General features: G+C 40.9%; 2 protein-coding genes across 3 annotated transcripts in view; both read left to right on the top strand.

Annotated features, from left to right (window-relative positions):
* The first annotated feature begins 505 nt into the window (after positions 1-505).
* On the top strand, positions 506-7,490 carry tmem44 (transmembrane protein 44). Its single transcript, XM_084354858.1, has 10 exons — positions 506-749; positions 826-952; positions 1,040-1,130; positions 1,339-1,499; positions 2,353-2,439; positions 2,538-2,708; positions 2,887-3,048; positions 3,321-3,404; positions 3,503-3,640; positions 7,220-7,490. Exons 1-10 carry the CDS (start codon positions 580-582, stop codon positions 7,406-7,408), a joined length of 1,380 nt encoding a protein of 459 aa, XP_084210984.1. The 5' UTR covers positions 506-579; the 3' UTR covers positions 7,409-7,490.
* A 4,732-nt stretch (positions 7,491-12,222) lies between these two features.
* atp13a3 (ATPase 13A3) overlaps positions 12,223-24,412 on the top strand; it is a 36,876-nt gene continuing 24,686 nt past the window's right edge. The window contains exons 1-2 of one of the 2 annotated variants that reach the window (XM_084355364.1): positions 12,223-12,417; positions 22,275-22,355. The gene's annotated coding sequence lies outside the window, so the exon portion shown is untranslated. The remainder of the gene's footprint in view (positions 12,418-22,274; positions 22,356-24,412) is intronic. The other variant, XM_084355365.1, reaches the window with a different exon arrangement.

Genomic DNA, 24,412 nt, shown 5'->3' on the forward strand with positions numbered 1-24,412 from the left:
ATTATGTAGTTTTGGAGAATGAATTCAAACTCAGAATTTCAATATTTACAATATTAATGAGGTGATAATACAAAACTACAAGGTGTTCTCAGAGGACAATAAGGTCCCTATAACACTGAAGCTAGGAAGGTGGCAGGGTCCGCCACACAAACAAAATAAAACAGTATGAAACTGTGCTACTGCTGTCCTTTAAGATCAGTTTGTTTGTCCAGTTCATTCAGTCATGAAAACAAAGAGTTTATTTAGTTTATTAAGACATAAGAAAAAAAAAACAGTCGATGCAGATCTTTCTCTTCTGATTAAAATATCTTCCCCAAAACCCTCCATCATCACCTCCACTCCTCTAGTCTGATCCTTTTTTAACTTGGTAATAATGAATGCATTAGTTTCAAATTAGCTTTCAAGAGTGAGATTTGCTACACAGTATTCTTGTCAAAGGTGTATCACAGGTGAGCCCCTCCCTTAAATATGCAGGCTCCTCCCACCAACCAGCTGTGCCATCGACGCGCGAGGTTGCACGTCGGCTGCGTTGATGCGCTTTTTAACAGCCTGAGATGTAAACACACATCTGCCACTAATATGGGGGGGCGCACATTGATAAGATGCAACCCCGACGCTCTTCTCTCCAGTCTGGCTGAGTTTTGCGCGGATTCAGCCTCCACCTGTTTCTCTCTCGACGCGGACAAACTTTGCGTCCCCATCGGCCTCGTCTGCTTATCTGCGCTGCTTCTGCTGCTCTCCTGCTGTCTGTGAGTATCGCTGGCTTCAGCACTTGTTCCAGTAACTCATTGAAACGTTGAACCCTGACGTTACATCTGTTTAAAGACTCGTGTACCAGCGGTGCAGGTTTCGGAGAGAGAATCCAGATGAAACCATCACTTTCTTGTACAGCCTCCTCGGCAGCCTGTGCAGCACAGGTGGAGCCATTCTGTCCAGACAGCTGCACATTCAGGTAATTCATTTTATTCTTATTTTTTATTTTTATTTCATTCATTTTCTTTGCAGGCAGAGTTACTCATTTCTGCTCCCTCTTCTCTAGATTGTATTGGGTGCTGTTTCAGGTGCAATAGATGCAGTCCACCTCATTTCCTCCTGCTTCCTTGCGCTCCAGTGCTACAACTCAAAGGCAGGTGAGTTCAGTGTAATGCCATATCTCCATAATACAAACCTTTTATCAGGTGAATACAAGCACAGGCCTGCTAGTATGAGCACCCCACAGGCCAAAACCGTTTAGGCAAACCAGGAGACTTATCCGAGATGCCAAACAAATGAGCAGGGGGTGTGTTACAACTGTTTCCAGCTGCAGAAATCTCCCTGTGTTTGTGTAATCTCCCCCAGAAAGGAGGCTGAGGATGATGAGGAGGCGGAGGAGGCAGCACCACCTCCTTGCAGTGTGTGTGCTGATGGTGGTTGCAGGTGGTTTTCTCAAGTCAAGGGTCACCCAGCGCCCAGCTGACAGGCCTGTCAGCGGGAGGACACTGCTGCACGACAGCTTCGAAGTAAGACGCACATCTGTGGCTAGTTGCAGTCCCTTAATTATATGCCTCACTTTAGTTCAATAGACAAATGCAGTTACATTTCATGGGTAGTGATAGGTAGAATGTACTGAAACTGCTGCTTATGTATAAACTTAATTCACACTGAACAATATAAGCACTGACTTCTACCAAGGAGCAAATGTTTTTTTTCCTGTTACGTGGCGCTCTATAGTTTCAAACACTCCATTACTTTTATATATTGACTTCAATATCTGCAGTGTCGATGGACATTAATGTTCTTCATGCCCCGAAATGCCGCTGCTGTTGTCAGGGTTCTCGAAAAGATCTCCGGTGACACCGATTTTGCCTGCTCTCCTCCGGCTCCCCATCACATACAGAATCCAGTTTAAAGTTCTTGTGATCACTGACAGAGCTCCGCTGGTCGAGGTCGTGTTCACTAAACTGTTTACTCAACGCTCGCTCATTTGACTTCAAGGATAAATTCACCCAAAAATGAAAATTCAGTCATCTATGTTTTCTACTCATCCTCATGCTGATGGAAAGTCCGGTGAAGTTTCGTAGTACACAAAACATTTCTGGAGAGACATTTCAAAAAGAGTTGCAGCACTCTCCTAAACAACTGAAGTTGACGGGGACTTGTTTTAAAATGTTAAAAAAAAACTTTTTTCAAACGTTTTAAAAGTCCCCATCTGCTTCAGACATTTAGGAGAATACTGCAGCGCTGTTTTGCTGTGAAGCTCCATAAATGTTTTGTGGACTATGAAACTTCACATGACTTTCCATCAGCATTTATTTAGCCCCTGCTTTGTATTGTGTCTGACATTACAACAAGTTAAAACTGTTCTGTTGACAGGACAACACTGAAATCCTGGGTTACACACTTGGACTGCTGTCCTTCGTCATCACCTGTACCTCCAGGTTCCCTGCGCTCCGCAGAGCAGTAAGTCGCAAACAGCACATGAGTGATTTAGTGTCAGAATCACTTCGTATTGCTTAAGATTGGCTTTTAAGGGAGTGAGATTTCATTTTTCCCTTTAGCACAGAGGACAGATGTTAACCCGGGCCGCCGCTTCCTCTGGCCTGCTGTGCTCACTGGCTGGTGCCCTCTTCACTGCTGCCATACTCCTCTACGATACTCAGTTTGGGTTTCTTCTGGGGGTCATGCCGTGGCTGCTGTCAGCAATATGTTGTGTTATCCTGGACCTTCTTGTATCCTTGAAAAGAGCAGTGTGATTGCATCTAACGAACTCTGCTGCTGCTCGTAATGTTTGATTTCTTGGAAATAACACGCAGCACAATCTGATTTCAATGATGTCTTGAATGTATGTGACTTGTACAGATTTTCACCCAGGTGTTGATCTTTTGACCTTTAAACCGACATCGTCAGATTCTCATCATCCATTGGTGGAGGAGAGGAACCAGACAGCAGATAACCACTTTGTCTCCAGACACAGAGAGCCTTCTACGAGGCTCACTTGTGCCAACTGAGGATAAAGCTGTCATGAAGAGACTGAGTAAACAGCAAGTACGCTCATCAGCACAAGCAAAGGTAAGTTTTCAGGTCCTATTTGTTTTCCTGAACCAGAAGAACCAAGATTACTGCTCACAGTTCTTAGTGTTAAAGAGATCTCATGAGACTCCCCGAGTAAATAAAGTGATTGTTTTATATTTAACACTAACGATATTGGAATTTGACGTGCTGTGCATGAAAGTAAAAACAAAACAGTATGCAGGACTTCCTCTACAAGAATTTATTATTTGTTCCCTAGATGAATACTGCCTTTTCACTATTGTCTTGGTTTTAACCATTCTGCTATTCAGCCTTTGTCTTCAAAGACAAAAAACATCCAAAAGACGACTGAGATGGGCCGTTACATGGATGTCAATATTCAACCTGCAAGAAAAGTAAATGAAGCGGTGCTCAACACGTTTTCTTCACCTTAATCAGTGGTGATTACTGTAGTGGAATATGTATTTATTTTTAAAAAAAAAATTTTTTCCAGATGTGCCTGAAGGAGGTGATTTCCGAGGAGGAGGTGGGAGACCAGCTTCTTTCTGGGAAGGTGCGAGTGATCAGAGTCGACAGTTTCTACTCCTCAGACACATCCTATGATTCTTCAGTAGTCAGCTCTGATCTGGAGGTGGGTTGGACTACTTAAAATGATAGTACAGTACTGACTGCTAAACGGCATGGACAGCAAGACTAGCCGCCTAAAAGAAGGCACACCTGCAACATATATCCGGTTAAGTGTACACTACATTTTGAACATTTTTGGTTCTTTTATATTGCTGTCAGACAGCCGTGTAATACAGTGTAGATGAAAGGAAGTGTCAAAAAAGTTCAAAACATAGCATAAACCTGTCGCCAAATGTTGCTTTCAAATAATGTTGCCTTCAGTAATCTTTGACAGGAGCATTAGGACGTTTGCTTACAAAATGAATGTCAGCAAGCTAACCAATCAGATTCAATCCAAAAATCACTCAAACTGTGGTCGGCAACAAACCAAAAGATTCTTTCCCCATCAACGTTCTGATTAACACCTTGATAACCTGGAGGTAATATTTCACCTTTATTGTAGCAACAATAATTTATCTGAATACCCCAGGTATCTACTTCAGTTTGTATTTGCTGTTGTCATTAAATTGCATTGCAAAGCATTAAATTCACACAGTTGAATAGACATTTGTTTTGCAAACATTATCATATCGTCAGGAACAGCTTTGCCTTTTTGGAATTGTGGACACTGAAAAGGTTCTGGACAGTGAGTTCAGACCCAGTCCAATGATAAACAAAACTAAAAAAGTGTTACTTCTCTTGGTGTGCCACTAGGTGGCGACAGCATGTTTACTGTGTCTGTGAAGGCATATAAGAGGGTGTTGGACTGCTGTTGACCCGTGTTTTTATCGCCCTGTATGATCTGCTGCGAGGACCAGAATCTGTTCCATTTATTGCCTTTTTATAGCGACTCATGTAACTGGTTTTCCACTGCACAACACTGCAATGAAGTTCATGAAGAGGTGAAAGTCGAGACTGATATTGTCTGATGAATGTTTGACTCACTGAAGGGACTTGATTTTTTAGCTGTGACTGTGTTTCCCTGAGTGTAGCATGCCCTGCAGCTCGTTTTGGATATATTCAGGCTTTAGTTTCACTGAAAATTGCAATTTCCTGAATGAATCAGCACCTCCATTAAAGGGTTTAAACAGCTCTTTTGTCCTTCTGTCTATTTCTTAGCTAAAGCCACCACAAGTATCTCTAGATCTTTATACCTCGTTACGTTCGGCTGTCCCTGTGAGATTAGATTAAAGTGATTAAATGCAATTTGAGGAAGAAGAAGTAACACTCGGGGCAGTGTTTGAGCTGCTGCAAACCTAGCGTTGTGCTTTTCACATGTGACTCTGAGGGAAGTAAGTGAGACAGCTGTCAGAGGTTCTTCTCAGAAGAAAACAGTAAGCATATTCTTCAGGATTGATGATTCAAACTCTATGGAGAAAACCCTGTGTATGCATGCAGGGTTGTGGGTGAAAGTGTATGGAAGTGTGAGGAGCAGGGTTTGATTTAAAGTAAAGTGGAGCGTCGCTTCATTCTGCAGCATACAGCTGTGCCTAGAATTAAATGTTGGTTACAAAGCAAAAACTAGTCTTGTTTTGGAGGTCAGTTCACGTCTATAATAGCATAGTTTGAGCTTGCAGGGAGAATGAAATTACAAGCTTTTTTCTTTTCTGGCCCTGACGCTCACAGCCACAAGAGAAACTCCCTTTAGCTGTGCTGCTGTAGAAAGCCACGCTATGGAGGATGTCATTTACTCAGAAACAAAGGCAAATGGTGTGGGTACAGACAATCGTAGCTTGATACCGTTCACCAAACAGGAAAAAGCAAATGACGGGACTGCCCTTAGACAGCAGAGTTTGTGTTAGAGGAGTCGGAGGGCTCTGACAAAGTCTTCAAAATGTACTGTGTGTATTTTAAGTGGTAAAGCCTTCAACTTTATTAGGCTGTGTGAAAATTCTTCCTCTTTAACTTAATCCAGTCTCAACTCTCATTGGTTGGTGGAGCTTTGAATACTACAGAAGCTTCCAAATATTCAGTGTTTTGGGGGCAGCTCAGATTAGTCTGCGAGTCTGTGAGGCCAAATCTGTAAACTCCTGATAATAACAGCTAATCTATCTGCTGCTTAGTACTCGACAAATCTCTCGTCTGTAGTCTGTCTAAACAAACACAACAGCAGGTAAATTAATCGATAAATTCCTCAATTTCTGGCACTTTTTCCACTTGCTAGTTAGAATTAACAGGAGCTGTTTACTTGGTGATCGAATAGAAAGATGGTTTCCACCAGTGTTTAATGTTTAATCTTCAGTACACATTGACTGCTCATTTAAAACTATAACTTTGTGTTTGGTTCCATTAAATCCAGAGATTACCTAACCGTTAAATGTTTTAAATCAAGCTGAAGACGGAAAGGACAAGCTCAGGACTCAGGAGTGAGCAATGTTAGACATATTTACGAATGAATTTTGCCTGCTTTGCACGATGAAGCCACACAATATTCTGCATAAACTGGGCCGCAAGGGTTCCCTGCAGCCAGCAGCTTGAATTGTCTATTGTGCTCTGTGTTTCTTGCACATTTCTGCTGAGTGCCGGGTCTTTGCTGGGGTGAGGCTGAGGTGGAGGTGAGGGGGGGGAGGGGGGGAGGGAGGCCTGAGAGGTACAGTGAGGGGTGGAATTGTTTGTGATTTGCCTTGTGGCCCAATTGTTCTGCTGTAAAGGATCTTTGATTAAAGACCAGCACTGGGTTGGGCCAGTCTGCTTAGGAAGTAGTGCAAAATGGTTGCCTTGTCTATAGGGGGCCAGTGTTACCCTCTGCTATTTTGGGAGATGTTTATGGACTCTTGTGTGATGCCTGCTGGCCAGGACTTAGCTCTAAACCTTGTGCATGCTTGGCATTTAGCTGATTCTCTTACACAACATGAGTTATAAAATACAGAGTTTACACTGTAAAAAAAGAAAATAAGAAAATCTGGGCTAGAAAAAAAATGAAAACGAGGTGTTGTTTGTTCAGTCTCTTCTCATTAATTTCATGTAAAAGTAAAAATTTTAGTTATTTAAAGGTGCCATTCGTAAGAAAAGTTAACTTTTGAGTCTCATTCCCAACTCATCAAAAACTGACTCTTTGGGATTTGTAGGACTGGTTGACGGCCACCCCAAAGCGTCATTATTTGACAAAAATCTGCCAAAGAAACAAGTGAAAGTTGTCTAAAAATTAATGTTGAAATGCGACTTTATAGGTGATTGTGTCTTTATATTTTGATATTTTGTCAATAAATTAGATATATGCTTACAATAAACTTGGTTTATAAAGATTTTGGCTTTTTTCTGCAGTGCACCTCATTGAATCTGGTCTGCATTACATTAATCTAGAAAGTCTTCATCTTGCTTGATCTTTTCTGGAGCAAAGGAATATTTTGTTATTTCTCTCTCTGAGGCCCCGATTCCTCTCCCAATTCAAAAATGTTTATTTGATACGGTGGAGATGCTGAAATGAACCGAATTGCAGCTGCTATGAGACATTTCATCAATGGGGCAAATCACCTCAAAGCATGCTCCTCTTGAGGTCTCAATTTCTTCTTTATAAAATGCTGGTTTTAAGAATTGTATGACATATCATAATCCTTCACTGTAATTCTCCATTATAATATCTTGACCTGTCCATATTTTCCAGTGGGACTTTGAAGAGATAAATACCAGGTGGAGTGAACCAGCAGCAAAGCAACAGTTTCCACTGCAGGGGTGGCCAACAAAACCCAAACCTTTTAGGTTCTACACCTGTGCCATGTCTGGACTCAATCAGAAAACACTGTCTGGAACAGAAGAGGGTGAGGGTGTCTCTTCTGCAAGCCGAGCAAAATGAAAAAGAAATGTGGCTCTCAATTAGTAACGTGATACACATCTGGTGCTTTAATGTGTGGGGTAATAAAAACTGTAAACACTGACCTGTTATCTGTGTTTTACTGCAGTGTTTCACACTTAAGCTAATGTGTATGTAGCATACTGCATTTGTCTCAACACCTCTGCAGGCCAGTGTTGGTAGAATGGTGAAAATTGCAGTTATTTGGTTGACCATGTTGGATGCTGTACGGGTTTGTCTCTATGGTTGCCTTTGTCAGTGCACAGAGGCAGCTGCAGCTACTGTCAAAACTCTGTCCTGACTGCATTCATCAAGCAAGACTGTACAGAAAAGACCTCCCCTAATAAAACAATATTGCACCCCTGCTGCCTTGCAAGGTTATTGGGTCAAATCCTGTATTTTGCTAGTCGTCCCGGGTTATCAGGGCTGGACTGGGAAAAGGCCGGCCGAGCAGATAAGCACCAGACTAGACGACCAGGACTCCCTCCGTCCTCTCCATCATCCCTCCGACCTCTGTCCATCTGCCTGCTCCGTGGTTGAGACGATTATGCTCGAGCAACAGACCGGGGCATTTTTAACTGAAGGGACTTCCTAGAACCTGATAATGGAACAATACACAGATAAGAGCAACATTTTGAAGCACATTTTACTCCTCCCTGTTACATTTCCTCAAGTGACATGTTGTCTGAGACAAATGACTGGGAAACAACTAATGAAGTGGAACAAGGCAATTACTAGTATCAGCAGGAGAAATGAATGTAGCTTAACACCTTGTTTGTCCTGTAAACATTACGTGACAGGCTGGACTGGGAGCTCATTAAAAAAAGAATATAATAATGTTGTTTATTTAGTATCACAACATCATATTGAGATGATATGATCTTATGTAATTATTCTGCCAATTTATGTTAATGATTTTGAGCAAGCTGTTTGACACATGAAGTATTAGGTCTCATGTATTGCATAACACTGAAAAGAAATTACTGTCAACATGTTTTATTATTTCCTGTGTATTTTTGCATACATATCTCCTATCATGAAATCCCTCTTAATGTCTTGATAATGTTTAATATTGTATTGCATAAAGATAATATTGTATTTGGGATGGGACTAATGAACCAACAATGAAAAGCCATTCAGTGAAAAGCCATTTATTTCACACCAGGATTCGCCCCCAGGAAAGTGTTTAGCTGAGCTGGTAAACCACATAGATCCTGATGCATCTCATCTCATGATTATTTTTGTTTATTTAAAGCAGAAACAGACAGCAATTTGTCTGTGGTATTACTGTTGGCGCCGCTGTCGTCGACAGCATCAGCAACATGGTAACTGGTAGTGACCTGGCTACTGTTCAAAGCAACAAACAACTGTAAGAATCCCAGTTTGACCTAGAAACCCCGATTTCAGTGCTATGAAAGGGCAGACTTAAAAAAAAGGTTGTACAAAAAGGGAGGCAGGGTTTTTTTACTTACTGATATAGTAGAAAGAATGCTGAATTTGAACTGCCTCGTATCCTAGTGGTAAGGGGGAACGTGTGTCGACGTGGGAGCAGATTTTGACACAGCTCTCCATCAAGTGAATACTCCTCTGTTCACTCTTTTTCTTCACCCTCTTTGCCTCCTCCATCAGCAGAGTTATTTTTCTTTTGCAGCGTAGAGTTTCCTCAGTTATTCCAGTTGTTCCACTGTTACCTGAGTACTGTGACCGGGGTAAACAATGCCTCTTCCTGTTTTGGCTGTGCAATGGCAGACTTGCTTCCTTTGTGCCATGATGCGACCCTCATTTTGTGGGAAAGATTGACCCCGGTGGTAGACCGAATAGCATTGTTTATACGGAGCCAATCTACATGTGGATGGTGCACGTTTTTCTACAGCCATCACACTGTGCAATCAGTATTTACTCCTAAATGATAAGTTAAAGCAAAATAATTGCTAATAGGTAGGAATGTTATCCCATTTGTATAGCTTTGTAAAGAGGGCTGAAATCTGAGATCCTGAATAATATCAACCACCACATACATAGTGGGAGTTTAACTGGAGCCCCTGCAAAATACGTGTCTTCAGCTTTACTTGGGGAATTGTTTTTTAAATGGTTTATCTGTTTGGTTTGTGTATACCGACTAGGAACTTAAATTGCTGTTAACCATTTTGAGAGTTGATGAAACCACAAGTTGCTGTTTTTGCCAATAGATCCAATAAACAAAAGGAAAAATGATGTGTTTGTACTCCATGAATGCCCTTTGATGTCATGACGAATGCTGAGCTGGCATTGCTCCATCTCTGGGCCTCATCGCTGTCCCTTCTGAGAGTGGGCCAAAGGAAAACAAACTGTGTGTCCTGTATAAAAAGGTGGAATTCTGTTTGCAGAGGTGATGAAGAGAACGGATTAGCACATCTGAAGCCGTGGTGGGGAACAGGCCTGACTGTTTTTCTTGGCCCGTACGTCAGTGATCGCTCCACTGCAGAGGACATGGAAGACGCTGGATGATTTGAGCCTGCAGGACATTTTGTTCACCTTTGGTCCGAATGGCAGGAGGGACAGGGGAGATTGTTCAGGAGGAGTAACATGAAATCATGAAGAGTTGCAATAGTTGTGATAAATCAGAAACCATGTACTGATTAATAAATAGCTTGTTGTTACTGAATAACTCTGAATAAAAGATTATGTAAGAGTGAGTTGCTTGCGAACTTGCTAAAGGGGGACTGGAAGAATCAGTTTTCTTGTCACAGGTGGAAACAGTCTGAGAAAACAGTTTCACACAAACATGGTTAATCTAAGCTCAGGGCCTCACAGGGCATGTCTACTACCTTTAGTTAATGTTTACATTTAGAAATGCTATGTGAGCACTCTGTTTACTTTAGCCCTGTTTCACTCTGCCACCTTCTAGCCCTGTGTTGAGTAGATTCTCAGAGAAAAAACCCCACCACAAACTCCAGCTGCTCTGGACCGCAGCCGGCAAGCTGTAGACTAAAGTTTGGGTAAGCCCACTTTGGAGTGTGCCAGGATTGTGCCCATGTGAACGCTCTCTTAGCCTGGGGCTAACAGCTTTCTTAGTCTGGGGCTGAGAGGGTTCTAAGAATGCTTTTAGCCCTAGTGCCGTGGGAAAACCACTGGCTCTGCAGGAACTGTTTAAAGTCAAAAGAAACTAGAAAGACACTCAGTAGAGTGCATACCTCCACCAAGAACCAACAGACCACTTTTATACTCACTCATACCAGCCGCCTAAAGACTCTCCATGCAAAATTCTCTGAGAAATGAATGAAAATGTCACAAAAACACACTGTCTTGCAATGTTAAAAGTGAGAAGGTGAGAAAAAGTTCCTGGATAAGTCCATTATCCAGAACTGCACCAAAAGTCAATGGGGTCTATTCTGGGCCAAAGCCCATCCTCCATCCAAGTTTCATGGAAATCCATTCAGTAGTTTTTGTGTAATCCTAGTGACAAACCAACCAACCAACCAACCAACCAACCAACCAACCGACCAACAAACGAACAAACGGACATGTGTGAAAACATAACTTCCATGCATAAGCCTGATGATGATGTCTCAGGTTGGACATGAAATTTTGAATTTCTTACAGAAAGTCTGAACTACAAATGTAGGACATGTAGTACACCTAGTAGGCACCTAGTGATCTGATTTGATTTGGGTGTTGTGTCTTGCGATTAGGGGGCTGTGTGCATCTGGTGACCTTACCAAGGTGTGTTTGTGCATCTTTTATTTGGGGGTCTTTTGAGTCTGATGATGTCAGACACACTGGTAAGGTCACCAGATGCACACAGCCCCCTAATCGCAAGACACCCAAATCAAATCAGATCGCTTATTTGTTGTAAATCAATGTGTCTGAATAATTCCAAAAGGGATGGGTCATGTCGATGTAAAATATTCATTCATTCATTCATTCATTCATTCATAATTATTCATTCTGTATAACCAGAGGGACAACAAACATATTCAATCTTGAATCTTGTAATCCCTCACTATGTGGTAATAATTTATGCTAAATGTTTGATTTATGAAGTTTAAACAGACTGGCCAACTTTGGTGAGGAACACCACAACAGGAAACAAGTCTGAATCACATGTAAATTCATAATAAATCAATAAAAAACTGTTCCTCCTCATAAAATACTATTTTTGTCCCTGCATCATACTGTATGGTTATACAAAGAATCAAGCATTACTTCATTAGTACCTCACCATCATGTGTTGTTCTGTGGTCACCCAAGGATGTGACACATGAGAGTGAATCAGCCTTTTGTACCTTATTTACTTTTGGATGACTGTGTTGATGTGTTAAAAAAGGGTGTGCTATTTTTTTTTCAATTAACTTTACTGAAAAACAATCAAATATTCAAACACATCAGACATGTACAACATATAATGGAACAGAAATATAAAAAAGAAGGAAAATCATTCCTCTTTGAAAATGTTTGTTGCCTTTTTCTTAGTATGAATAAGTGTCAGAGTTTTAATATATTCTTTAAATTCGCACAGAAAACCTATAAAATTAGGGGAAATTGGGGAAATTCACATTGGTGTATGTGAAATTTACCACACAGAATTAATAAGTTCACAAAAAAAGTCAATATTTTTGTGTCCAAAGTACATAATGACATTTTTTAACACTCAATTTTACACAATATTTAATTTTCCAGTGTCAATAGTAGCATGGCAATAACCAGCACCTCTGTCTGTAAAGATGCTGTCCCAAAGAAGTATAAGCGCGCGCTATTCACCTTGCGTAGTCCTCCCCCACCGTGATGTCACGACACGTCACTTCCTGCCGTCAGACAGCCAGTTCAGGCCAGTTCACCGCTGCTGTAGTACTCAGTCTGTCCCACTGAGCTGTCAACACACAGCAACGGTTCACTCTGCCTGTCTGTTGCGACAACATTTTCCTATCAAACCTAGTCCGCGTTTCTCTTCAACGACGTTTTCCTTCAGATAACAGCTACTCTCGTCTCACTATGACTCGAAGGTGATCTTCAGAGTGTCCAGGTGGTTCTGGGTGAGTGTCCTCCTCTGAAATATGTTTGCGGTTTGCCTACATCGCTGTCATCATCACCCATGTGTCAGTTGCTACCGAGCGGGGCTAAAGCTAGCGTTAGCTAGCTGATGCGTGTACGGAAAACTGGTCTGGGTTGCTATTGAAACGCTGTTTCGCTTCAATAGTGTCTGGAAGCGAAAGCAAGACCAGCAGTGGGGGACACATGGACGTTGTTATTTAAGCTAGTCACCAATAAGCTGGCTATCAATGAAGCTTTGCTAGCGTTAGCCCGCTAGCCAACAACCCGCGACGTCTTCTCGTTTTACCGATGGAGCACTTCCCTGACCGCCCGGGGCTTGTAGCCATGATTCATGGTCAGCAAACGGACATTTATCATCAGCGAGTGTCATAAGGGATGTTGTGAACATTGCCCAGTACAACCTAAACCAAAGAAAACCTATATCATGTCACAATTTACACCTATAGCACATGATATATGTGAGATTGTGTCTGTGGCTTAAGACATTGCGTTAGTTTTCTTTCGTTGGAGTAACTTTTCATTTAGTGTAGCCAGTCTTTTCATTACACTAAGGATACAGTTGAAGCTACATGTAAACCATTTGGCTACCACGCCTCCTCTCTGTTAGCTTTGCCTTATTCCTCTTAAACACCTGTCACTCTGGTAAGGTCACCAGCAGTAGTCAGGATGTACGTTGCAAGCCAGTTACATGAAATCAGCGTCTGAATTTCATATTACATCCACTTAAAACAGCTTCCAGGTCTTCAGTGAATGAGAACATGTGCTTGAATGATCTTTTACAAAACAAATACCTATTTCAGTTGCAAAAACTATGCCCTTGTTTGATTCTTTTGCAACACTGAATCACAGTGAATGTCTTTAGCGGTTTTTGACAGATTAACTCATGAGCATTTATTGACGAAAGTACAGTCTGTCAACCTGTGACATAATTTAAAGGTGCACTCTTTAGTTTTGAGGAGAAATTTTAATCAGAAGATTTTTTACTGCCTAAACAAACTAAATAAACAAACTCTCTTCTGAATAAACAAATTGACCTTAAAGGGCAACACAATTTCATACTGTTGACTTGTTTTGATATTTGGCGGACCCTGCCACCTTTCTAGCTTGAAACAGTGTTCTGGGGACCTTATTTTCCTCTGAGAACAGCTTGTTTATTCAGTTATGGAAAAAATTGGAGAAGAAAAAATAGTGTGTTCAACAGCTAAAACCCAAAGTGTATTGACGCAGCTCACTGCAAGATTGAAGTAAAACTGAATGAAACTGAAGTGGCCTATTTGGATTATCCATTACTGTTGCTCTTTATCATGTGCTGAATTACACAGCTGCATGAATGCGGTGTCAAAGTCAAATCTAGCCAGCAAAGAGTAAACAAGAATTGTTAACAATGCACAGTGTAGCTTCAAGACTGTACTGTATGTGAAAGTTGTTGCAGTTAATTCAACCACTTCTGTAGTTCTGTTCCTGCGGCTACATTAACCTTATGTTAATAATGCTTTTCTAAAGTTTTTACAGTCTACCAACCACTCAGAGTGCTTTTCACATTCTCCCATTCAGACACATTCATACACTGATGGCAGAGGCTACCATGCGAGGTGCCGACCTGCTCATTACGAGCAGTTTGGGCTTCAGTATCATCCCCAAGGAAACTTAGACATGCACCCTGGGGAATTTGAATTCAATTATACTTATATTATACTTATACTGATATATATACTGAAAAAATCCAACCAAACAAAAAATAAATAACTTTTTGAAAGCTTATTTATCCCTTAACTTCTCCTCAATCAAAAATGTATTCATTCTACATCACTTTTCAACGATCGGATAATAACAGCCAGACTTAAAAAACTAACTGAACACATACAAGTCTTTTGACTTGACACAAGTTAATAGTCAAAAGTCTTTAACTTTCTAGTGCAAGTTGAGTCTCAAGCCATTTATTTTTTCTGTCAAGTCAAGTTGCAAGTCATCAAACCAGTAACTTGAGTTGACTCGAGTCCAAATCTTCAATGACTCAAGTCCACATCTCTGGTATAAAGCAGAGCTACATTGTGGCATGTGTACAGGCCTGCCACTAATTCTCAATTTGATTGAGGTCTGGACTCTGACTTTCCCATCACACTTTATTTCAGAATCCCCCACAAGCCCTCTGGCTAACAGTAGCCAGGATATCATGTGAGTTATTTCAAACTGTGGTTTTATTTTTGACAGTCTACCCTACAGCGATGACTGGTGAAACACCAGGATGAGAGTTGTTGTTTGCACAATTTGTCTGATCCTTCACAGTAGCTTCTTCCTGTCGCCTTCAGAGATACTCTAGGCCTCCTCGCCGGCTCGCTCGCTGGTGGCCACAGAATTTTTGAGTCTTTGAGACATATTCGACTTTGCCTTTCCATTTTGTACTTTTTTGTTTTCCTCTGTTGATTGGTATTACCTTGTCGCAGATTTCTTTGGAATGATGCTTCGTCTACATGGTGTAGACTTTGCCAGACAATTGACTTATCAGGCCCCCCAGACAGCGGTGTCTAATCTCACCTGTCGCACCTTGATTATACACAGATGATGTCCATTCAACTTCAAGTAATTTAGTTGTTATAGTCAAGGGAATGGATGCTTTGTGAATACTTGTGTATTATATTTGTTGTTGTTTCTGATACATTTGTGAAGACTTTTTTCACTTCATTAATAAAGAGTCTCTAGGTAGCTGTGCTCACATTGCTTGTGGCTGCATGCAGTCTGTGTGGATATATCATTAATTTAGCCAGCTGCTGGCTGCTATTTGTTTACCCGTATTTCTGCCACGACATGGCTGGCATGCCCAAGCCACAAAAGGTTTCAGTAAACAAAGATCAGAGAGGGATTGGGCTTTTTATAGCTGTCACAGATCAATTTTGGAATGTCCTGATCAGTTTGAAGTTTTTCTCTGCAGCACAAATACAGGTTGTACAGATCACCTCAGGACAAATGTGTTCATTGTTGATTCACTTTTCTGTTTATATTTTAACAGAGACACTGGGCTAGGTGGCACATGTGTCTTCCCTCCTGTCACAGTGAGGCTCAGGAAATAATTAGTTTGTGTGACATGAATGAGACTTCTGAGTTGAGAGGAGTGACATACACACACAGTGTTTTGTTGCACATGAAGAAAAGTTCCCACTCACACAAATACACCTGCAGCCTTTGATCACACAATGTAGGATTCAGAGATGATATGCAGACTCTTCTATGTTAGTTTAACCCTGATGTCACAAATCATTTGGATGAGCTGGAAACATTGCCTGAATAACGAATTCAGTATCTCTATGCGGATATCTTGGTCTATTCATCATTTATAGTGGGAAAATAAGAAGAATTGAGGATTGTTGTTTTATGCAATTTGAATGTGTGCCAATTGGGATTATTCCTCATTTACCATGAAAAAGAGAAAAAATATAGACTTGACGTGTAGATGAAAGTTTGGGGATTGGTAATTTTTTTTTAAAAAGGACATCATATATTGAAGTGTTGTTTGTGGTTTTGCTTTTTAGTTGATCATTTTTCTATTGCAGGGGAATTACTCACAATGAGAAGCTTGCGTTTTCGCTCAGATGATCATCAGAGTAATTCCTGATTTTTTCAACACACATAATCAATTATTCCTCTGATCAGTTCTACCACTTAGTGTAAGTGGCTCCTTCTGTTGGAATTAAGTCTACTAATAAGAGATTAGCCAGACTAGTTCCAGATCTGTGTCTCCCCATAGATCTGCTTTTTACTGTGGTAACTTCATTCAGTATGGCCTGTCCCAGGACCAGGTAGCATGAACATATTGTATATATTTATGTTTTGGTTTGCTTTAAACTTCTTTCAGGATTAGGTTAGAAATTTTGACTTGATTTAGAGCAACTTTGTCATTGTGTCTGGAGTCATGTGAGTATCATTGAGGGGAAAGTTCAACTTGCTTAGTCAATGTTACACATTTATAATCATCTGAATTCCTGGAATCAAGGAATTGTTCTTGCCTTTTTCACCTTTGACCTTTCTGCGTCTCTGTGAGAGACCTTGAGGTCCTGTCCAAACTGGATTTGGAAGTGTTTTAGTCTGAGTTTAAGAAGTGAGGCGCCAATATTCCATAGGCCTTTGAGCCAATGCCTCAAGACTTTTCACAAGTGATCTTTATGATAGCAGCCTGTGATGGAAGGTCTGCCAGTGTTGATTCAGAATGGAGATGAGAAATATCCTGACATGGTAAAAGTCCTCTCAGCAGCCCAGTACTGTTTGATGTGGGAGCCCTAGAGCAGCGTGATAGAGAAACAGATCTTTCTAGTGCCGGTCTAGCGGTTTGCCTCCAACAAGACCAGGACAAACAAGCGGGCCACATCAGTGGAAGTGAAATAAAACACTTCAAATGAGTGTAGAAACAACTGTGAAATGTGACACAGTAACAGAGACTTGAGAACAGAGTCATGCAATTAGACGGATATATCGAGCATCGAAGATGGAGTTCAACACTAATCAAAATTCCCTCTTTGATTTGAATCTAAGTGTAAGTCATCGTATCTTCACACTTCTTTTTATGTAGAATTGATTTTAATATTTTACTGAGGATTAGTAAGGCTTTGCATAATGCACACCCTCAAAGTTTGAACTTTAAATCTATTACAAATCTGCATGCAGTCTCTGGTACTCTTGCAAAAGTACCAGAGACTGCATGCAGATATATACATGTATAGAAGACCAGCATTCATAGTTTTTGTGGCATTTACCACACTCTTGGCTCCAACTCCCTCTCATGAGCAGTTCGGAAGATTCAGCATGTTGAATTGCTGTCAGAGGCCGTCTATGACAGAAAGTTGAGGACAGAGCTCTGGATAGGTCCGCTCCTTAAAATGCTACTCCTGATGATCATCATGGAGCAGCTCATGAAATTCAATGACATTGAAAGATAGGGCTGCAACTAATAATTATTGTCATTAGCAATTAATCTGCTGATTATTTACACGATTGATCGTTTAGTCTATAAAGTGTCAAAAAAAATCTGCAAAATGCTTATCACTATTTCCCAGAGCCCCAAGTGATGTCTTCCATATTCCTTTTTTCTGTCCAACCAACAGTCCAAAAACGAAAAGAAAAAAGAAAAGCAGCAAATTCTTACATTGTCCTGTAGAGGCTGGAAGCAGTGAATGTTTGACATGTTTCCTTGAAAAATAACTTCAACGTTTATTCAATTATCTAAATAGTAGGCAAATTATTTTCTTTCCATCAGCTGTAGCACTGCAAAACAGATGACCACACATCAGTTGCTGTTGACACCACTAGTCCATCTAACATTACAGCAGTGACACACTGCTCAGTTGTTGTAAAGGTCCTGCAGTGGTTCGCTTTGCAAACTGTATGACATGCTGTGTAGCAAGAAGCAACTGCATTAGCAAATACATTACATTTAGATTTAGGGCTTTTAGCAGACGCTTTTGTCCAAAGCAACTTACAGTAATTCATACACTGATGGCAGTGGCTGCAAGGTGCCGCCGACCAGCACATCAGGAGCAGTTTGGGGTTCAGTATCTTGCCCAAGGACACTTCGACATGCAGACCAGGGGAATCGAACCAATGACCTTCCGATAACAAGACGCTGGCTCTACCTCTGAGCCACAGCTGCCCAAGTGATGCTTCCAAACAAAAAAGAAAAACCATCAACAGCATACTTTTTCTTTGAAAGTAACTTGGAAGACTCCCATTTGGTTCTTTTAGCTTATACCATGTTATCACAGTACCCCACTATTCGCTAGGCACAGACAGTTCATAGATAATTCCTGTCTGACTGCATCTCAAGTAACATAAACTGTCTCAGAGGCATGTTTAATCGAGAGTGAGCAGTGAGGACAGTGTTTGAATTATATTTATTTCTCTCGCCTATTTCTCATGTGTGATTGTTCTAAATGCCAGCTGATTTACATCTTTTATCTTGGTTTGCCCTCTTACTGAGATGACATTTACAAAACAATTTGGCTCATGAAATAAGGAAACTTTAAACAATTCAATAATCTGTTACATCCGTATAGAAATATTATTTCTCACCCAGGATCATTATGTACCAATGAGCTGCTTGGTGAAGTATAAATGTGTTTTGATCTCTTGCACAGTGGTAGTTTTTCATAGACTGTCAAGCATTGCCAGTGTTAATCCAAAAGCATGTGGTCTGACTTAAAACTCAGCACACTTTTGATCTGTAGGATTACTGTGTTTTTCCCAGCCCTTGCCCTCCATTTTTCTTCTCATAGATTTTTTCACAGGATTGGAGCTCACTTGCAGACTTAGTCCTTGTAGATCTCTTTTTGTCCTGCAACAATCCCTGATCGAATCAATGTTGACTCCCCTTTCCCTCTGCTTCGATCGCAGTAATGTCAGGAATACTGAAGATCTGAAATATGTGTATATCATCGCAAAACATACAGAACTTAACTATCTATGAAGCATTTTTTGGCTGATTCTCTGGATTAGATGTATGGATGTTTGTTGCATTGAGAGGTGAGTTTGACTAGGTGATTAATTTTCAGTTCATTCAGTTCATATCTTCCCTGTTTCCCTTTTTTCTAAAAGTGGGTTTGGGCTTGTTGCCTTGCTGCATTTGCTCTGTATGCATGAATGTAATATAAAATGGTAACCTGCAGGCGTTGTTAGGTTAATTATGTTTTCAGTGGTAGTGGGCTCTTAAAACTGGCTGAGGAAGCGTTTTTAGCTGTTCAGACATCAGATGAAGTATAGGTAGTCATAGATGTTTAGTAGGGCCAGTGGACACAGTGATAAACTGCTTGATTGGCCCATGATGGGGAACAAAGCCTGGCTATAATACCCCATGAGTAGGAGGGGAAGTGATAAAGAAAGCACATTGAGTGCAGAGTATGATGGCAACAAAACACTTTTTCCTCCGAATGCTTCCATGAATTATGAACTTCTGTCCTTAGGTCATGGCTCATTGTTGACTTTTTCCGTTTTGTCTGTAAGTTGAGGAACAGGACAGAAAGGGAAAGGAGAATATGTCTAGTCTTGGGTATCCTGGAGTTATTTATTTGTATACTTTTGCTTTCCCATGGTCTTATAAAATATGTTAATTGTATGAGCTACTGCAAAAGGCTCAGCCTCATTAAATAGTGATCTTAACTTTTTACAGATGATCATTAACAATGTTGATACTGATACACTTTGTCAATTCTTATATTGTGCACGTACGGGTCTTGAAGCACGACTGTAAGCTCATACTTCTGTCGACATATGGTGGTGTGGCAATGAGCTTTTTAAGACTAAACTTCACTAATGGTTGGGTCATTCCGTACCAACTCACCGAGAACCTGCCAGTTCAAAATAATGGATTTTCTTGAAACAAATCATGTGAAATCTAAATTCATGAACCTTACAAAATCCTCATTTTTGGCGCCATCAACTCAGCCAAACTTAAAAGGTCAACTTTTTCCATGAGTTTGGGCGGTCTTGTGACAGTTTCTTTATTTAGGCTTTTTCCGATACAGAATGGCTTCATGGTCTCACTATTGCATCAAACTGCGCAAATGAACCTTTTTATATCTAGTTCTGGGTATTTTGCTGTCCATTTTGCAATGATCCACACAAACCTGTTTTAGTAAGACTTGCTTTATTGTTTTCTAATGCTACTAGTTAGTGGTGTCAAGTATTGGTTCAGAAAAGTTTTGAACTGCAAACTAGTATAAAGTATGTGTATTTAGATACTGATTAGTTAAGATTAGTAAAATGAATAATCTGTCTAGACAGATGGAACAACATGGCATCACCTAGTATGCAACAAACCAAACCATTACAAGCTTTATCCTGCAAATTTCCTGAACATCCATCCATCCGCAGTCGGGTCACGGTGGCAGCAGGCTAAGGAGGGTATTCCAGGGAGCTATCCACCTTTTTGCAACAGAGAACATAGTGCTGACTCTCATGTTAATCAAGTTAAGGACCTCCTCAAAGTTCGACAACATCCCCAATCCGGGTCAGCAGCTCTGCTCCCTATCTGAACACAGCCTGAGCCAAGCCCTGCTTTCCTTTTCAGTTTGCCAGAACTTCCTTGAGACCAAATGAAAGTCCCTCCCCATAGCCTACCAGAACTACTCCGACAGCTGAGGTTTTGCTTCTGCGACTGCTGAAGCGGCAGCCCTTCTAGCCCCCTGATAACCTTTCTGCTGCCTCAGGAGGCCCCTGGCAAACCAAGCCCAACCCAAAAGGCCTACTTCTTCAGCTTTACGGCAGCAATTAATTACATGTTGCAAAGAATTCCTGAGATTTCTTGGATCTTTAGTGCAAATTTCAAGCACTAGATAAAACTAAAAAGATTTTTAAAAAAAGCCCTGTTCCCACAGCTGTTTAAAACATTGCATCTGTGTTTGACGTATTAATGTTTGTAAAAGGTCCAATTACTTACATTACGTCCAGTTCAATAACAGCAGTTAATGAGTTGGAGGGACAGAGAGCTCACAGCACAGTCAGATAATTTGATAAATAATTCATGTCATAATGCATTTGCCAATGGGCTGTGTAAAAGTTGTTCTTGGTCATAGAATCAGGTTCTACCTCTGTTGTAGTTTTATACTGACACTTAGTTTCTTTCCAGGAACACTGATGATTGGCTTGTTTAATTTTGTAGTTTGAAAAAAGATCAACAGCTGCCTCTTTTGTTTTTTTTCCCCCCAAGCCAGCGTTGCTTATTAATACAATAGCAGACTAATCAAATGAGAGACAACAATGTGGCTTTAGGCTGGGCTGGAGGAATCTATAAATATCTCTGAAGTCATGCTGACTCTTAGAGGCCCTAGCAGGGTCCTCTATTCTCCAGTAAAACAACTGCTGTCTCCTGTCATCCCCATATTCACAACAGGAGACATAACTCTGTTTTTGTTGTTTTTGTTTTATGCGACTGTTTCTAGTAGGAAAAGGGTTGGGAGGAGTCACCTGACAGTTCTTTCATATTTTGGGTATTTTCTCAAGACATCTCTTGGCATGTTGACATCAACAGTAGCCACATTCTTTAGTCACTGTGGGAAATAATTACTGGGAATGAAGCGTAACAAATGAACAGGGTCGGCACAGGATACGATTAGCAACGATTAGTAAAAGTCCAGAGAAGCTGGTGGGAACAGATACATTTAAATCTGAACTTCAGATGATGGGAAATGTTTCACTCACCCTTCTGTGTAGTCTAGTCCATGATATTTTGTCCTAAAATCTGCATTAGTGATGACATACTGTACTTTCAATATTGATACTCTCTTGTGGGGTATTCCATGATGCTGACAGTTTATTATTTATTGGACTTAAGTTCAAACTGAACTTCAGACAGTTCATCCATTTTCATTTAATTTATCAACTTTTTAAGAAAAGTCATTGCCGGTAGGGGCAACCAGAGAAAACTAAATGATAGTCAGTGGTTCACATTTGGTTGCCCAAGGCCAATTAAAGTAAATTGAACTCACTTTCATAGTGATTGGTCTTTCAGAAGAAGTCTAAAGCACTTTTCTGTTATCTTGTTGAATCATATTTAAAAGACACCTATCCAGTACTTGGTAATAATAAATGAGTATATGCTCACTAAAAATGTACAACAATGAACACTTACGCATGCGCTCTTACATTACCTTGTCGATTTGACAAACTCTTCAACATCAGCTCAGTACACATTAACCATTATTGTTTTTCCTTCTGGAGGATAAGTTACTGTTTTGTGGAAGTCCCTCTTCCATTCAGCCTCCAGGTTATTATGGTCAGTTTAGTGGAAAGACCTGAAGTTCCTCAAAAAACTTTTTTTGTGATTTTCTTTTTTGATTGTTTTTTTTCCACCACCCAGGGTTCCAGGTTGGTGTGGTGAGAGAGCAAGCTAATTGCGGGGAGGAGGACCGCCTGGGGCATCGTGTCCCTGGCTCTCAAGGTAGGATTGCACCAATCAACCAGAAACGAGTTTGAGTTTGAGTTTGAGCTTGCGCTTGCGCTAATTACACTTGTTGTATAATGTTTAGACATTGCAGTGATCTGGCACTGTAGTCCTATGTAGCCAAATTATGAGCCAAATCATCCACAAAAATACACCCACAAACAGCAAGACTGGTTGTAAAATGTACTGGACCTGATTGCAAGGCAAATATCTTTATCTAAGTATATTCGGTAACAGAGTTGGTTGATTTATGCTACAAGGGTTTAATCTGGATTATATGTGATCAGTTCTTTCTTTTATTCTGACTCTGGTATACACTATGCTCCCATGATTTCTTCACATTTATAATACACATTATTTCTATGACAGTTCTCCATCCATTCTCTTGTGCAAGTTCACCTGAATTAAAGTATAACTTAACTTCTCCCTGACCCGAGTTACCTATTGATACTTGAGCCATAAACGAGTTAACATGTCTGGCTTTTCAGCCACCAAGGTTTAACTTTGGCCTCTTTTGTGTTTGGAGCCTGTAATTATAGAACCGTGTACGTTCCCTGAGGTCACAACCCTCTTTTGTCTGAATAGATGATTCCAACATAACAGACGTGTATGTAACAATTTTCGGTCACAGTAACCGCAGAAGCTTGATACTTTTAAATCCTTTTTGGGATTGATGTGTTGTTGCTGAGTCACCATGCTAAGACAACAGTTTAGTCAGAGTGTATCCATGCTGCCCTGGTGTCTGTAATTCCAGTCATAGCACAAATTTGGGAGGGAATGTTCTTGTTGCGCTGCACCCACTGCCTAGCGCCGGCCAGGGGGCCGCTATTGTAAAATACTAGGAAGGGCTTGGTCCTAAGCAAAATATCCCGCTGTATGCCAGAGAAAAGGTCCACACGGGTGCAGCGGGCAGATAAAATCTGCATGTGAGTGGCAGCGATACAGGACCAGTTGATGTTGGACGGTGGTAGAGGCAGTAGCAGGGTGGCGCTATGGGCACTGTGCCCTGATACACCATGCCAGCACCCCTCAGTGTCAAAGTGTTTGAAGTCTCCTGTGTTTGTGTCACTTCATGTGTTTTTTATTCTTTTTTAGTCTGTGTGTGTGCACCTTTCTGTCAAAGGTATGTCTGGCACCAGCTCCGACAGAGGCCCCAGTGAAATCCTGAGTGTACCCAATAGACTAATTGATTACCTAACTTCTGACCTTAAAGCCAGTAGCCTAATTAACCTCTCAGTCATACTACTCACTTAGTTTGACTCCACACACATTCAGCTTCACTGTTTCTTTGTAATTAAACGCATGAGCAACTAAATGGCAAATTAACCTGTTGGACCTTGCTTGTGCTTTTAGCCACAGAGACAGATTGTCTGCAGCCTAACTTGTATTTCCAAGGGCCTGTTCATCTTTTGACCTAGATGCCTTACTCTGTCAGTATTGATGCAGAATTTTCACACACACACTCACACTCACACAAAGTGACAGCGTGCCTTCTTTGGCAGCTGCCTAGTCCTTGGGGACAACTGAGAGGAGGAAATGGGGACGAGCTTGATATTGGGTAACACACATAAATGATGACTCAGTTCGTCTGTGTGGGTGTGTGACACTCTTAAGAGATAATCTCAGGTGTTTTGAGGTCGAGCAGCTGTCTGGGGAGTGCTGTGCATTCCTGTAGTTGGATCGAGTCCCTTGTGCTCCAGTGAACTGCTTACCTCCGTTGATGGTGATTTCTTCCTTCGCTATCGCTCTTACCACAGACCGTTGAAGAGTTCACATTGGGTGAAATAGGTTTGAGTTGAGACCAACACTGACAGACAACACAACAACACAGACCAGTCCTTTTTCTCATTGAATTACATTTCCCATTGAACTTTTCCTCAGTGCATGCTTTTTTAAAATGCCCTTGAACAATTTCTGTATATGTAAGAAATCGTCGGCTTGTACTTGTAAAAAAGTTGAATATCTGACCTAAAGCCCTGGGATTGAGTGATTGGATGAATTGCATTGCAAGACTGTTGTAAAAAGCATTTCAGACATTGAGTCAATGTTCTTAT

The sequence above is a fragment of the Pagrus pagrus genome, assembly GCF_965226575.1.
Source record: "Pagrus pagrus genome assembly, chromosome: 6".
NCBI classification, from domain to species: Eukaryota; Metazoa; Chordata; class Actinopteri; order Spariformes; family Sparidae; genus Pagrus; species Pagrus pagrus.